At 34.9% G+C, this 17460-nt stretch overlaps 2 protein-coding genes across 2 annotated transcripts; both read left to right on the top strand.

Annotated features, from left to right (window-relative positions):
- The first annotated feature begins 1654 nt into the window (after nt 1-1654).
- On the top strand, nt 1655-2599 carry LOC124106317 (olfactory receptor 5L1-like). Its single transcript, XM_046463926.1, has one exon. The coding sequence runs from the start codon at nt 1655-1657 to the stop codon at nt 2597-2599; it is 945 nt and encodes a 314-aa protein (XP_046319882.1).
- A 4907-nt stretch (nt 2600-7506) lies between these two features.
- On the top strand, nt 7507-8457 carry LOC124106316 (olfactory receptor 5L1-like). The gene has a single exon (XM_046463925.1). It carries the CDS (start codon nt 7507-7509, stop codon nt 8455-8457), a length of 951 nt encoding a protein of 316 aa, XP_046319881.1.
- The last annotated feature ends 9003 nt before the right edge of the window (nt 8458-17460 follow it).

Raw genomic sequence — 17460 nt, 5'->3', positions numbered from 1 at the left:
AAGATGAGCTCGTATTTGCCACTGCTATTCCAATTTTGAGGGTGGTGTTAATGTGCCTGCAAGGTGGTCATGAACTTCATTGGCTCAGCATAGAAGGGTAATTTTGGGTTTTCTTTGGATTTATCATAGGCTAGTAACCTATGCATAGAACATAGCAAACAAATTGTTCAAAGAAAATTTTCCTCTTTTATCAGGGCAGGAATATTAGCATTTTTTAATGGCCATGAATTCAAGAGAATAGTTTGTTTTCATTACTTTAAAACTGGCTCATAATACAGAGAAACCATCAGGCTGCTTCTGGTCTAGACTGTCTTCACTCAATTTTCAGTACAATGTGTTAATGAATAAATGTCTAAATCTACATATTAAGGAGAATAGAGAGTAAAATTATTTTAATTACATTGATATCTTCTTTAAGGGAAAGATCAGAATGGTAGTTTCCACTTACATAAAATACTCAATTTAGTATAACATTTTGAGGGACCTTAGAAAAATTTCACTTCCTTTTTAAAATATGGATAAACTTATATATATATATATATATATATATATATATATATATATATATATATATATATATATATCATGGCCAAATTCAAGTTGATGACATATAGGCCATCTATCTGTTTTCACATTTCTACATATACACTGTCATTTACAACTAAAAGTTTGCATCCTATATACTGCTGGTGTCCCTTTTTAATGTATTTTCTAAACAATTTTATAAGTACATTTCCACAGTAGATATGATAAACCACAGTTTGTTAATTCTTTCACTTTTGACTATTATCAAAACAGTAACAAACAATAATGAGAATTAAACATAGTTTTTCATACTCTTTCAATATAATCAAGTTTGATAATAAATTATTATTATATCTCTAGTTTTAAAATTATACAGATTTTATTGTTGTTAATGTTAAAATTTCAATAAATGTGATGAATTACTTTTATAAAAAGCAAGAAAGATGTATTCCATCTGTCTGTATCATGAAAAGACTTCATAATCACCAGTACAGTGAAATACGTAACCATTAATTTGACAAATAAAAACTATTATGTCTTTGACTATGTGCATTCATTTTCGTTTTTGGTTCTGAATAACTGCAACTTTAAAGGATCTTCATGAACCACTATTTTCAAGGAAAATTTTCCCACACCCAACAAAAAATTTAGAAAACTTGTGTGGGAAAATTTTGGGTTATTAATATATTTAACAAAAACAATAATATTTGTACAGTAACTTTTATACTTCTCAGTCATAATTTTTAGTATTTTTGTGAATAGACTTTAATTTCCATGTAATATTAAAGCATATTTTAGAATCTATTTCAAACTCAACCAAACCACCTACTGTAATAGATCATCTGAACTGTACAAGGTAGTTAAAGACTGAGAATCCTTTAAGATTATGACTAATTCTGAAATTGATTGTCACTAGTAAACTCTACTGAGAAACATAGGTTAGAATATTATAATTATGGAACAATAAATAAATTTGGTAGTTATGTTTCTCTTACAATTCATGCATATGTATTTCATATTAATGTTACTTGATACAGAAGTTAATGTCCACCTACCATTTCCTCTTTCATATCTTCTCAGAAGTAAACCAATAGTTATAATATGTAAGTTATCCTGACATCTATTGACAATGGCTGAAGAAAACTGCACAATTGTGACAGAGTTCATTCTCCTAGGATTGTCAGATGTCCCTGAGATGAGAGTCCTCCTCTTCCTGGTGTTCTTTCTCATCTATGGAGTCACAGTTTTAGCCAACCTGGGCATGATTGCCCTGATCCAGGTCAGCTCTCAGCTGCGCACTCCCATGTACTTTTTTCTCAGCCACTTGTCCCTTGTGGACTGTAGTTACTCCTCAGTCATTGTGCCCAAAATGCTGGCCAACATCTTAACCAAGGATAAAGCCATCTCCTTTCCAGCGTGCATGGTACAATTCTATTTGTTTTGCACTTGTGTGATCACAGAGATCATCCTGCTGGCTGTGATGGCCTATGATCGCTTTGTGGCCATCTGCAATCCTCTGCTATACATGGTCATCATGTCCCAGAAGCTCTGTGCAGAGCTGATTTCTGGCTGTTATCTGTTAGCATCAGTGTGCGCACTGATTCACTTGTGCTTGGCTCTTAAGATCCCATTCTACAGATCAAACGTGATCAATCACTTCTTCTGTGACCTACCACCACTTCTAAATCTTGCTTGCTCTGATGTCACTGTGAACAAGGTGCTGCTATTCATCGTGGCTACTTTCAATGAATCTATGACCATTGTGATCATCCTCACCTCCTACCTGTTCATTCTCATCACCATCCTGAAGATGCACTCTGCAGAGGGGAGGCGCAAAGCTTTTTCCACCTGTGCCTCCCACCTCACAGCCATCTTTGTCTTCCATGGAACAATCCTGTTCATTTATTGCCATCCCAGTTCTGGCACTAGTCTGGATATTGACAAAGTGGCCACGGTGTTCTACACCATGGTGATCCCCATGCTGAACCCACTGATCTACAGCCTGAGGAACAAGGACGTGAAAGAAGCTCTCAAAAGTGTGCTGTACTCCAAAATATTATCACAGACAATGTGATAAAACATAATATGGATTAAGGGTGAGTAGGTGGGAAGAGGAGTTGGAATGCAGAGAATGATAAAGAGCTAGGCAGGTATTAGTGAGTCTTTTTGTTCTATAATCTTTGTGCATCTTGAATTCAGAAAGATGGGAGTTAGCATGTTCACAAGTTAGTCTGTTTTGTAGTTCTTCAATATATAACATTGTAAAGTGATATAGTAAATAGTACTGTTATTACATGAATTTTTAATTTGTTTTAATCTATCACATGTTTTAATGAAGAACTCACAATAATCATTTGTTTCAGTAAACGTTTTTGAAAACATAACACTTTAAGAATTTTTATTCATGATTTTTATAGTAAAAAACACCCCCATGTCAATTAGTTTACACAAGCATGAGGATTCATGTGTACATATATTGTTAACTGTTTTTATTTCTTCTTGTTTTCTTTATTATTGTGATAGTTGTTGCAATGAACATTATACAACTTCATCATACATTATGCAACTTCATTATATAACTTCATCCATATCATATTATTTGAAAAATGGAGACAATATTAATAATCATTTCATAAGAATCTTAGAAGAAATAAATTACATGTCAAATGTAGGTACAACCCCTTGTATATAATTCATTTTATCTCTTTCTATCTGGATTCTATATTGTCATTCTTCATCATTTTTAGTTATTGAATAAGGCTTACTCATCATGAGTAGTTTTCTTTTTTACTTCATCTTAACTTCTGATGTTTATGATACCTCTTCAATATGTTTTGGATGTAATGCTTACTGTACCTTATAAGTGCATGTATATTTATTGTTCATATAATGATTATTTGTCCTTGTTTTCTGTGGATGTTAGCAGCATTTCTTAATTCAGTTCTGACTAGATACAGCATTGAGTCTTCCTTTATAAATTCATTATAATTTATGTAAATTTTACTTTGCACTTGCTTGTTTAAATGAAGCTTCTTCTAGCTGCAAAACATTAGAAAATCACAAGATCCAGTTCATAAAAACTAGGATTGGGGGCTGGGGCTGTGGCTCAGTGGTAGAGCACCTGCCTCATACATGTGAGGCACTGGGTTCGATCCTTAGCACTGCATAAAAATAAATAAAGATATTTTTAAAAAACTAGGATTGGTTTCAATCTTGATTATTTAATTTGGAAAGTAACTTAATTTCTGCAATCTTTATTTTTTATTTTTTTGCATTTTCACACTGCATAATTCTACTAACCTCACAGCATTTTTTGAGATTAAATTTTGACAATATATATTCAGTGGTGTTTATATTCTCACAGGAAATAAACCTTGCTAATTGATAATTTGAAATCATAATAATTTCTTTACTATTAATTGTAAGATACAGTCTACCACAGATATTTTATAACAGATGAAACTGTTTAAAAATAGATTAAATATGATAGGAATTCAAATGCCAATGATCTTCTACAGAATTGTGTCAGGAGAAAGAACAGCACTTGAATTCAGCTTATCACCCATTTTATACCGAATTTTCACATTTCACCCAAGACTGTCCATTTCATGACTATTAGATCCTTACACTAAAAATCTAACACTAGTATAGGGTAAGCAAAACTAAAAAGAGTAATTTTCCTATGTAAGCATCCATTCTTGAGAGAGCATGAGGATATGTGAGGGGGGCAACAGATTAGGGGTAACCCTTTCTGATCACAAGAAATTCACATTTTGATGGGAGAGAAAACCGTGTCAATGTATCTGGGTATAATTGTATCACACCAAGGTTTGAGTAATGTTTAAATAAGGACAAATTCACAGAAATTGTAACTACTAGAGAATAATGAATGCAGTCTGGAAGAAACACAACATGTTATAGATGGTTCCCCCTGGCTCCCATTTTTTTTCTGTCTTATTTTTCTTATTTTTGGTCTCAGTTTCACATATTAAAATGAGGAAAGTTCTAACACTGGCTCTGACTCTCATTTTTTTTCTCTGTAAAATCATGTAGTTGGGAAAAAACTGCAATTCTCTTTGCTTTGTTAAAATTACAACTATCTGTGTCTCTATCACCTATTTTGTAAGAAATGTATAAAAACAAAATTGTCTCTTCACTGGTTGTTAGGAAGATTACAAGCTAACATTTAAATAGATGTGATTTACAGCTGGGTATAATAATCCATGCCTGTAATCCCAATGGCTCAGGAGGCTGAGGCAGGAGGATCACGAGTTCAAATCCAGCCTCAGCAACATAACAAGGACCTAAACAATTTACTGAGACCCTTTCTCAAAATAATTCATAAATAAATAAAACAGAAAATGGACTGGTGATGTGGTTCCATAGTTAAGTTCCCCTGGGTTCAATCCCTGGTACAAATAAAAAATAGATATTATACATATTTATAGGGCATAGTGCTTTCTTTCTAAACATGTATACATGATGTGATGATCAAATCAGCATGATTTGTATATCCCTTGCCTCAAAGATCTGTCTTTTTTTTTTTTTTTTGGTACCAGGGATTGAACTCAGAAGCACTCAGCCACTGAGGCCCATCCCCAGCCATGTTTTATATTTTATTTAGAGACAGGGTCTCACTGAGTTGCTTAGCACCTCACTTTTGCTGAGGCTGGCTTTGAACTCACCATCCTCCCGCCTCAGTTTCCCAAGCTGCTGGGATTACAGGTGTGCACCCACCACTGTGCAAGGCTGTCATTTTTTTTGTGGTAAAAACATTAATAATCTGTTGTTTGGGCCATTTAAGGTATACAATGAATAATTATTAACTATGTTCATCTTACTCTGCAATGTAACACCAAGTAATGGTGGTTTAAAAACAGATTTTCTGATCAACTTCCATAGAGATTAATTATTTTTGATCCTTCCATGACATCATTTTTTTATTTTGTTATACCATAGAGATTAGAAGTTGTTATAGGTAAAGCATCCATTTCCCAGGAGCTTAATTTATAGTATAAAATATTTTTTATTGCATTCTGTCCACATCTAATACCTTCTGGAAAAAACGTCTATACCACAGGTTTGTTTACTAAATCTAGACTCTAGTTACTTGAAAATGAAAATACATATATTTTCTGAGGAAAAAATAATTAATATGTTTAATTCATCTGCCTTTGACTCAGAGAATGGTTATGAGAACACTTATCTCATTCCCTTACTTTTTAAATACTTTTTTTTAAGAGACAGGAGAGAAATTACATTTTTTGAAATATCAAACATTAATATATTTTAAAAATACAAATAAAAATGGTAAACTTTCTCTTTTTCTCTTTTTTCCCTCTTTGGCCACACAAGCATCTTTCATAAGATCTACAATGACCAAAGTTGAGCTCACTACTGCCACCATTACCTCAATTTTGAGGGTTGTGTGAATGTGTCTGCAGGTGGTCATGAATTTCCTCTACTCAGCAAAGGAGGATACTTTTGGAATTGATATGGATTTATCATAGACTTGTTTTCTATTACCACAGACTATAGAGAATAATATTTTCAAAGAGTATTTTTCTTTTTTTATTCTGTCAAATATCTTAATTTTCATAATGAATAAAACACAAAAAAAGCATGACTTCAGGAGAATAATGTGTTTTTATTTCATTAAATTTGATTCAACATGCAGAGAAACCAGCAGTTTTTCTGGCCCAGATTGCCCTCACTCAATTTTGATTAAAATGGTTTAATGAAGTAAGTATCTGTTCCTACAAGGTAAGAAGAAAGGCAGAGAATAAGATCATGCAATTCCTTGGGCCTCTTTATTAAGGGAAAGGTCTGGATGGGAGTTTCCACTTCCATGAAATACATAGCTTTACACCTTTACCCAAATAACTCTTTGAGGAACTTTAGAAAGTATTCAAATTACCTCTTTTTAAATGTGGTTAAAATATTTTTATATCATTGTTGTATCCAAATTATGTTGATGACACATGGTATTTTTATATGTATTCACAATTCTACACATGATTCTCACAACTAAAACCTCTAACTATATGCATTACTGGTGTCTGTTCTTTAAAACTGATCATATTAAAACAAAATTTGAAAGTACATTTCTACCATAGATATGATGAGTCATAGTTTAACAACTCCACATTTGACTATTGTCAAAATAGTCCGAAACAACAATGTACCATTCAACATAACTTTTTATAATCTTTTGATACAATCATTTCCAACAACATATTGCTAACAATATAAAATCTCTAATTAAAATTCATTTAGTTTTTACTGTTTGAAATGTTAAGACTTCCAATAAATGTTGCCTAATTGCTTTTACAATGTATATGTGTGTGTGTGTGTGTGTGTTCTTTCTGAGACATTATAGTACTTCATAATTATCATTACAATGAAATCATAATTTTTCTAATTTGATAAAATTGAGTGTACACATTGTTTTCTTTCCCATTCTGAATAATTATAATTTTAACAAGTCCTCATGAAACACATGTTTCAAAGAGAATACATTTTCCAACAATACACTTTGGATAACTTTATAATTAAAAAAAATATGTAACTGATTTTTAAAGAAAAATCAAGTGTGTGATAACTTTTACACTTATAGGTTATAACTTTTAAATATTTTTGTAAATAGAGGTAAATGTCCATGTACCATCAAAGCATATAATTGAGTCTATTTTAAAGCCTGCCTAAAAACGTAATTCAATGGATCATCAGAACTGTACAGGGTATTTACAGACTGAGAATCATTTAAGATTATTGCTGATACTTAAATTAAGTTTCACTAGTCAACTCTACTAAGATACAGATTTTAGATTATTCTCATAATTATTTAATATTTTGAAAATGTGACAGATATGTTTCTTTTACAATCCATAAATATGTGTGTTTAATTTTAACATATTTTCTTTGTGTTCTCCTCCCTAAATGAGCAAAAAACATACCAAACTTTCCTTAACATGATTTCTGATGATAATGGCCAAAGAAAACTGCACCACTGTGACAGAGTTCATTCTTCTGGGATTGTCAGATGTCCCTGAGCTGAGAGTCCTCCTCTTCCTGGTGTTCCTTCTCATCTATGGAGTCACGGTGTTGGCCAACCTGGGCATGGTGGCACTGATCCAGGCCAGCTCTCAGTTGCACACTCCCATGTACTTTTTCCTCAGCCACTTGTCCCTTGTGGACTTCTGCTACTCCTCAATCATAGTGCCCAAAATGCTGGCCAACATCTTTACCAAGGACAAAGCCATTTCTTTCCATGGCTGCATGGCACAACTCTATTTATTTTGTACTTATGCAATTACAGAGGTCTTCCTGCTGGCACTGATGGCCTATGACCGCTTTGTGGCCATCTGCAACCCACTGCTGTACATGGTCATCATGTCCCAGAAGCTCTGTGCAGGGCTGGTCTCTGGCTGTTACCTCTATGCATCTATTTGTTCTCTGATTCATTTGTGCTTAACTCTGGAGATCCCATTCTACAGGTCAAATGTGATCAATCACTTCTTCTGTGACTTACCCCCACTCTTAAATCTTGCATGCTCCGATGTCACTGTGAATGAGATGTTGTTGTTCATTGTGGTCAATTTCAATGAAGTCTTCACCATCACCATCATCCTCACCTCCTACCTGTTCATTCTCATCACCATCCTGAAGATGTGCTCTGCAGAGGGGAGGCGCAAAGCTTTTTCCACCTGTGCCTCCCACCTCACAGCCATCTTTGTCTTCCATGGAACAATCCTGTTCATTTATTGCCAACCCAGTTATGGCACTAGTCTGGATATTGACAAAGTGACCACAGTGTTCTACATTGTGGTGATCCCCATGCTGAACCCCCTGATCTACAACCTGAGGAACAAGGATGTGAAAGAAGCTCTCAGAAATGTGCTGTACTCCAAAATATTATCAAAGACAATTTGATAAAACATAATTTGGGTAAAGAGTAAATTGGTGGGAAGAGTAGTTGGAATGCAGAAGATGAGGAGGAACTAGGCAGGTATCAGTGAGTCTTTTTGTTCTCTAATGTTTGTGTGTATTCAATTCATAAAGATAGGATTCAGCATGTGCAAAAGTTGAAGTCTGCTGATTTATTGTTCTTCAATTTGCAACATTGTAAAGTGATATGTGAAGTAGCACTGTTATGACATGAATGTTTAATTTGTTTTAATCTATCGTGTTTTAATGAAGAACTCACAAGCGTTATTTGTTTCAGTAACTGCTGCAAACACCCTATTGTCTATTAGTTAATGCAAGCATAGAATCCTATATGTGTATATTTATGGGTAACTGTTTTATTTTTTCTCCTTTTCTTAATTGCTCTTGTAGTTGTTCCTTGTTTTTACAACTTCACACATCATTTTCTTTGAAAAAAAATATTAATAATTATTTCACAAGAATCATAGAAGAAATAAATTACATGTCAGGTGCAAGCATTTATTATAACCTGGTATATATAATTCATTGTATCTCTTCCTCCCTGGATTCTGTATCTGTATCTCTGCATCATTATTAGTCAATAAATAACTATTATTATGAGTAGCTACATCTGTAACTTAGCCTTTTTATAACTTTGTTTTATCTTCTGATTGTCATGGTACCTTCTTCAATACACTGTAGAGGAAATACTTATTGTACCTTGTAAATGCATTTCTAACCTTTGTTTCTGTTCTTTGCATGTGATTTGTACTTCATATTATGATCTTTTATCACTATTTTCTGTGTACTTAAGCAGCATTTCTCAATTCAGTCCTGACTTATATGCAGCCTTGAGTCTTCTTTTATAAACCCATTATAATTTAATTAAATTTCTATTTTGTACTCACTTGTTTAAATAGGAAGATTCTTCCAGCCATAAAACATTAGAAAATCACAAGACCCAGTTCATAAGACCCAAATCATAGTCTTAGATTTTCCATGAAGATTAGGCATTGATACAAAGAATTAAATATTTGCTATCTAGATGTAAAAGAAGTTGCGATTTTTACAAGATCAAATCTAGTGATTGGTTTTAAAGACCATTGTGTGAGTTCTAGAAACAATGAGTACTATGCTTGGTCTATGTGCTCTTTAGTATTTGATGAGACACAATGTAAGTGTTCTTTCCTTTCCTTTTGACATAAGGCTCACTACCCAATTTTAGATATGATTAAAAGAGAAAGGGGAAGTCCTCCTGATCATTGAAAACATAATTCTCAAACAGAAATGATGGAAACCTCATAGTTTAACACATAAACTTACATTATATAAGATTTTTAAAGTACATATTTATTTAAAAATTGAAAACAGGATGAGGGACAATTAATAGTTTATACATACATAGAATTCTTAAAAGTATGTGTGCATTTATGAATATGTAATCTTTGTGCAATTGTGTATGATTATTAATTGCACTAAGTGAACAGTGGAGAATAGATATGTGTATATTTTTTTATTTATATGCTTTCTTTTTACTGTGGGGCTTCTATGATAAATTAATTAAGTGATCAAACAAATTTTTAAAAACCTTACACTCCTTTGTATCCCTACTCATTGATAAAATAAAGGCTTGCTTATCATACTATATATAAATAAAATAAATGTAATATTATTTTGTCAATGCTATCAAGTTCACTTAGAGTTATCTGGTTCTAAGAATAGATTATTTTTAATCATTTTAGACTTCAGAATTCATGAAACTACATAAGAGGTCATAAAGCAATTCATTTACAAAACTCCCATTTTTTTCCAAAGAGGTCAAATATTTAACCTACAGTTTTAAGTTTGGAAACTCAGGATCTTACCTCAGATGAGCTGTTCTTTGATAATTGAGTATTGAGCAGTATCATTGTATTGTAACAGGCAGCATTTGGGACTTAAACATTATGAAGCTACTTCCCTCAGGTTTTGAAATTATGCAACAATGTAATTATGTTTCTGGTTCTGTGTTGCCCCTTGTGAATACATGAACATCTTTAGTAAATGTTGAAATTAAATCTTGAAAATATTCACAGAAGGGTTTATGTCAGATGATAAATGCAAGTGAATTTGTCCTTAGGAATACATAGAATGTGCATAATTTACATTATAAAATATAATGGGCATTATCCTTGTCCAGCTGAAGCAGAATCAGTAAAACTAACATCACCTTGTTGAATAATTTCCAATTTCTTTCTGTTATTCATCTTTTCTTTCATTTTTGTAGCACTGTCCTTCACCATCTAAATGCTTTTTATTGAGATATAATTCATATACTATACAATTCACCCTTTAAAGCAAGCACATCTGTGAATTTGGCTATATTTGTAAGGCTGTGTACTCTCCTTTTGCAGAACATTTTTTTTGTATCCCCCTGGAAAGGACATACAATTGCTGTTTTCTATTCAATAACTGCACAAATACCAAAGTTACTACCCAGTATTGTTGGACTGTCCTTCCTCGGGGTTTTCAGAACTCTCCCACTTTGTTTAATGAGATTCTGGCAAAAGACTTGCGAGGGTTACAGCTGGATCAAGGAACCCTTTGACAATATGTGGATGGACTGCTTATAGCCAATCTAGACTATGAACATTGTCTTTCAAATACTATTACGCTACAGAACCAGTTAGCCTCATGTGGATATAAGGTGTCCACTAAAAATGCTCAAATTTACACACTACAATTCACCTATCTGATATTCCAAATTAGCCAACGAACCTGAAGTTGATGTCAGATGGAAAATTGACTATATTGAAGCTGAGAGAATCCCGGAAGCAGAGGCAATTACATGGATCCTGGGAATGTCCGGATTCTGCCATATTTGGACCCTAATTTTGGACTAACAGCAAAACTCTTGTATGAGCATTGAAAGGGACAGAAATAGAACCTTTTCTGGATCCTAGAATGTCAAGCTGCTTTTGAAAAATTAAAACATAGCCTTATGACAACCCCTGCTCTGGGCCTACCTGACTTAAAAAAAAGGAATTCAGATTATATGTACACGAGAAACAAGGCACTGAAACTAGATATTCAATGGAAACTGCATGAATCCTGGAGAACCCAATCTACAGGATAAACAGAGAAAATAAACCACACCTTTAAAAAAAGTGGCTAAATTATGCCAACAAATCCATCTGCAGTGGGATAAGGTATTGCCAATTGCTCTCCTCCAAACATGGGTGGCCTCAGAAGTGGGCTCAAATTAAACCCCTAAGAAATAGTGTATGGGAGACCCTTTAGCACCCCAGGGAAAAGGGGAATATGTGGTGAGAGCAGGAGAAACTAGACTCAAACAATCTGTACATCAGATCATTCGAATATTAACTAATGTTGCATGAGTATGCTTCTTTCAGGCTGCCTTTAATTTGAAGTCACTGTTTATCCCTTCCAGTCTGGGGACCAGGTGCTACTTGAGGCTTGGAAAAAACAGGGACCAGAGCAACAACTGGGAGAGAAATGAACAGGATGTTATGATGTGCTTCTGACAACTCACACCTCTCTAAAGCTTGCTGAAATAAAAACCTGGGCCCTCCACACTAGAATGAAGAAGTTCCCAAGAGACTTACCTGAAGCTACCTTTCCCACCCAAACATGACAACCCATAGGGGACTTAAAATACCTGCTCAGGAAATCACAATGAGAAATTTTATGTTTTTATTGTTATTTTTTCTCCTGTTCCCTCTCTAGGGAGGACAACAGTTTGGTCAGAATAGCACAGAACTTGACCCTCTCAACTCATGCAGTTGTTGATTGCTGAATTCATCTTCCCAGGGCCTAATCCTCTGTGGACCATGGTGACCCCTTTGTATATCCAGTGACAAACTTTATTTGAATCCCAGATGCAGACTGGACACCAACATGGGACCTTCAAGCCCACACCATAATTTATTGGATTCCAGTTATGCATTATCCAGATGATGCTGTTTCCGGTGTTCCCTGTCTCACTCTTCCTTGTATTGCCTCAAATACAAAGACCTGGTCTACAGGAGAATACAAATTCCAGAGCATCTTAAAATGAGACCCCCTCATTAACAAGAATGACTACCTCTGTGTGTACAAAAAGTTACCCAACTTTTTATAGAGAAAATTACAGCAGTAACTGATTATCCTTCCCAGATTATTCCCAGATTACTCCTGGGTGGAATGCATAGGATAGTTTAAAGTTGGGGACTACTTTCTAATTATGGACCCACTGGATTTCTGTTTATAAAAAAAAAAAACTGGTCTTCTGTGCTGCTACAGGACATGAGTTTTTAAAATTAATAATCATGGGCTACTGAATGCCTTAGAAACTTTACAACTCCCACCGTATATTATTTTAAAAATTTAGCAACAACATTCTCAATTCAGTCCTTAAATGTATCTGCCCATTGGATAAGCTCTATAAACATCTTTACTAAGTTGGCCATGGACCTCCCAGTGGGATTCCTGATGGATGTAAATATTTCTTTGGCTATACTTTATTACCCTGATGGGGTGTTGGGGCCCATCCTTGGGTCCTCCAAAATCTGTCCAAAACTTTGATCACACTGGCCAATGAAATAGCTCTATCCCTTTCAAACTGACAAACCTCCCTGAACTCCTTGGCCAAAGTAGTTTTAGATAACTGCCTGGCTTTTGACTGTCTGTTAGATGAGCAAGGGGGAGTTTGTGCTATAGCTATTATTTATCTATTTTAAGACCTTTATTTTATTTATTTATCTTCATATAGTGCTGGGGATCAAACCCAAGGCCTCACATGTGCTAGGCAAGTACTCTACAACTGAGCTACAACCTCATCCCCTGCTGAATTTATGTTTACACCTCTTCACAAGTGGAGACTGGTATTGAAAAGATCAGGCAACAAGCAACCTGCCTACAATAAACTCTTGACCACCATACAACATTTTTGTAAGTGATGTAAAAAGGCCCAATTGATTGATTCTCTGGCTTCTTCTCCTGGATACCAAGATGGATTCAGTGTATTTTACTAGGTCTCCTCCACCTCATTCTTACTATCATATTCATCATTGCCTCTGTTTATGTATCTTTCCATTTACTTTTCTGTTGCTGTTCTTCCCTTTGCAACTACGCAATTAAACACAGGATTAAAGAATGACAACAATAAATAAGCCTTCCATCTCCCACTCTCAGCAGGAAACAGCTTGGAGATATCTGTCATCCATCTTTCCACAGAAATGGAAAGTAGAAATTGACAGTGGGGAAATGTAACAGAGGTCTACTCACCCTTTGAATATTGCTGTTTTTGCTCTGAAGTTTATTTTTTTAAAAAGACGTTTTGTTTGTTTTTATTGGTATTAATTTTTTTTCTTTCTTCTTCCCTCTCCACCTCCTTCACAAGATTAGGGAGACAGTATTATTACTTTTTACCCTAGTCAATTGTCCTTGAATTTTTACCTACCACAGGAGGGAAATATCTTCCAGAGGATCTAAGACGTGATTATCTATCATACCATCAGAAGATCCCAGGACCACTTACCAGAATACACCTGGAATGCAACCTTTGATGAATTCTTTCAAAATCTCCTTATTCCACCAAATGGGTAGAAATACATACTTTGGGACAGAAGTCCCCTGTGTTTCTCCTTTGCTAGCAAACCAATAAACCTTCATTTTCCTTTTTCTCAAAACTGTGTCCATCTTATTAAATTGGCATTAGGGACAAGGATCCAACTTTTGGCAATACTATGAGATTCTGAATTTAGGAGACATAATAGCACAACCTCTTGCTTGGAGATTGGTACAAAGATGGTCTACTATCTTCCGTAAAATAATATTATCTTCTCAGAAAAATATTTTCAATATAATGAAACTAGACAAGATCAGTAGGAAACAACAGTGAGGGCAAAACTGCAGATTTAACCGAGGGGCATTCTAACACTAAGCTGCATTTTTCAACTCTTCTCATATTGAGACAGTGTCTACATCACCATGTACTGGGTTGAACTTGGTATTCTCCTGCATGAGCCTCCCAGTACAATTATAGGCACTCACCACTACAGCAGGAATTCAAAGTGAGGCATTGAGCCATTATGCAGCGATGTTCTCCATAGAAATAGAAAAAGCAGTCATGAATTTACTTGCAAGAACAAGAGGTCCGAAACAGCCAAAGCAATCCATAATGAGAAAAGTGAAGCTGGAAACATCTAAGTATAAGACCTTAAATTATACTACAGAACTACAGTAACAAATACAGTCATGGTATTGGTACCAAAGCAAATATGAAGAACAATGGAACAGAATAAAGACAAAGAGAAAAACCCAAATGAATATTCTTATTTCATAGTCTATAAAAGTGCCATGAACATACATTCGACAACAGACAGGTGCTTCAACAAATGGTGCAGGGAAAACTGGAAATCCATACAGAGTAAAATTTTACTTTATTATATTCTCTGGAGAGTTTGGACTACCTTGTACACATGTATCACATAGGGTAGGAGGTTGTTAGGACCCCCTTTTGCTTCTCTCTTCAATACAAACTGTATCATTCTTATTTATGCCAAAATTCTCCAACAGATTTTTTTTTCAGGGTCTTTCCAAGCAAGGTATCTATTCCAGGTGTATTTCCTGGGATTAACATATGAGTACCTGGTGTGGTGCCTGGTGTGCTCATCTGATACTTAATGCTTCTCCTTCGTAGTTTTTGGTTTTATTTTTATATCTGTATGTATTGTCCAGGGTTCTGGAAAACATGGATTGTGTGCCATGGATTTGAGTACATTTAGCATCAAAATTTGTTAGGGCAACTTTTTTTTTTTTTTTTTGGTGGACAAGCATAGAGTGAATTCTATATGAGACCTCAGGTTGCTCTCTGTTTGCCTCACTCTGGGGCAACTTGGACCCTATTCCTAATCTCAGGGACTGCAAAGGAGTCATCTGAAATAACCTGCATCACCTGACTGCACAGGCTGATTGTCTCTCTCTGTGTGGGAAGAGAGGTTGAAACTGCTTTGTATCTTTCAATACAGCCACCAACAGGTCACTAGGTTGGGTTAATTTTCTATCTTTGAAATACTAGTTTTAGTGAAACTGGACTTTTGACATGAGACTAGACTCCATGCTTCACCAATTTCCTCTAGGTTCTTGTCTCATAAATTTTGAAGGATAATATTCATGGATAATCATGGAAGGGAAAAGTAAACAAAGCAGAATTTACTTAAGCAAGAAGAGATAAAACTGTGGTCATGCAGAAAGGAACCCGAGCAGAAAAATTCATTAGTATGTGTGTCAGCTTATGAGTTTATATATGGTTCTAGCTAGAGCATAGAGCAAAATATGTATTGAACCAGCATTAGGAAGTTGAAAAACAATTAAAAATATTCTCTGAAATGCATGGATTTATTACAACAGATATATATTGATTCCTTTTAACCTGCTATTCCAACCATGGCCCTTGAGATTGGATCCCAATGGGTAATATAAAACAGTGCTCTGGGATTAATTAATGAACTCACTTTTTAAGAATGTGGGAATAAAGTTTCTAGCGTATTTTGGGGCAAGCAGCTTATTCAGGTGATGATATGATTTCGGGGGGGGGGGCGGTCTTGGAGAAGCCTCTACTAAGCTCTAAACAAAAAGGAAGGCAGAGTCAGGAGTACTAACTCCTAGGGTGACTGGACAGAGATACATAAACATGATCTAAGGCTAGAATCTTCAACTGGATTTTGACTAGCTAGGTGAACAGTCCTTTACTTGTAATCCCAGTGACCTGGGAGTCTGAGACAAGAGAATCATAAGTCCAAGACCAACCTATGCAACTTACTTACAACTTGCATCAGTATTGGCTGGGGATGTCATTCAGAGGTAGAACACCTCTGGTTTTACCCCCTAGTACCACAACTAACAGACAGGAGTTACAGCTTGAAGACTGTTTCATGATCTGATGCTATGAACAATATCATTTATCTGTCTTTTATCATCAGGAGGTTAGTCCTTTATGGTTGACCAAGTATGAGCTTTAGCTTTTTTGTCACTATAAGAAAAAGACCTGGCAACTACAATGTAGAGGAGGGAAAGTGTTTATTTTGTCTTGTGTTTTCAGAGATCTCAGTCTAGAAAGATTTGACTCCATATCTCTGGGCCTAAGTTGAGGCGGAACATTAGGATGGAACATTATGGCAGAAGGCTGGGCAGAAGAAAGCAGCTCAGGACATGGCAAGTAGGAAGCAGAGAAAGCTCTCTTCTCACCAGCAAGAACATACACACCCCAAAGCATACCCTCAGTGAACCATCTCCTCCAACCATAACCTACCTGCCTATATTGAATCCCAGTGAATCCTTGACAGTGGATTAATCCACTGTTTGCATTACAACTATCATAATCTAACTATTTCACCTCTGAATATACTTGCCTGTCTCACACATTAACTTTAGAGGGACTTCTCATATCAAAACTAAAACGGTATCATTATAGAAACTCTATTGAGCAATATCAGACATATCTCTATATAACTGACAGATACAGATTTTACTAAAGCCCAATTTAATAGATGAAAAAAATGAAGGTCTGATTATTGTCATAAAATTAATAAGTAATCACTGCATACAAACTAAAATCATATCTGTCTTCCTTCAAAATCCAAAGTCTTTCATTAAGGTCACTTTCTTCTTTATTCCTTTCTTAAAAGAAAAACAAACCAAAACATAAAAAAAGAAGCAACTATCTGGATTAAGGTTGTATAGAACAAGTACTTAAGAGATGCAATAATATTATTCATTTATTTTCAGCTCTGTTAGCTCATTAATGCAAGACAAATATCCTGTCAAAATTGCATATTTTTATAAATTGCTCAATTACTATGATGTTTTGGGATAGATAACATTCAGTAAATCTTTTTTTTCTTTCCACATTTTTATTGGTTCATCTTAGTTGTACATAATTATGGGCTTTGTTGTTACACATTAGTATATGTGTTGAGTCCCAACGCAAAGAAAAGACCACCAACTCCAATTTTAAATCAAATTAAA

The sequence above is a fragment of the Marmota monax genome, unplaced genomic scaffold (assembly GCF_021218885.2).
Source record: "Marmota monax isolate L192 unplaced genomic scaffold, Marmota_monax_Labrador192_F-V1.1 WCK01_AAM20220418_F8-fsc00503, whole genome shotgun sequence".
Lineage (NCBI taxonomy): Eukaryota > Metazoa > Chordata > Mammalia > Rodentia > Sciuridae > Marmota > Marmota monax.
The sequence above is the reverse complement of the archived record's forward strand: the minus strand, read 5'-3'. Positions and strand labels throughout refer to the sequence as shown.

What these genes read in the sequence shown, in the direction of transcription:
- LOC124106316 (XM_046463925.1), top strand. Translation starts at nt 7,507, where the DNA reads ATGATAATGGCCAAAGAAAACTGCACCACTGTGACAGAGTTCATTCTT.
- LOC124106317 (XM_046463926.1), top strand. Translation starts at nt 1,655, where the DNA reads ATGGCTGAAGAAAACTGCACAATTGTGACAGAGTTCATTCTCCTAGGA.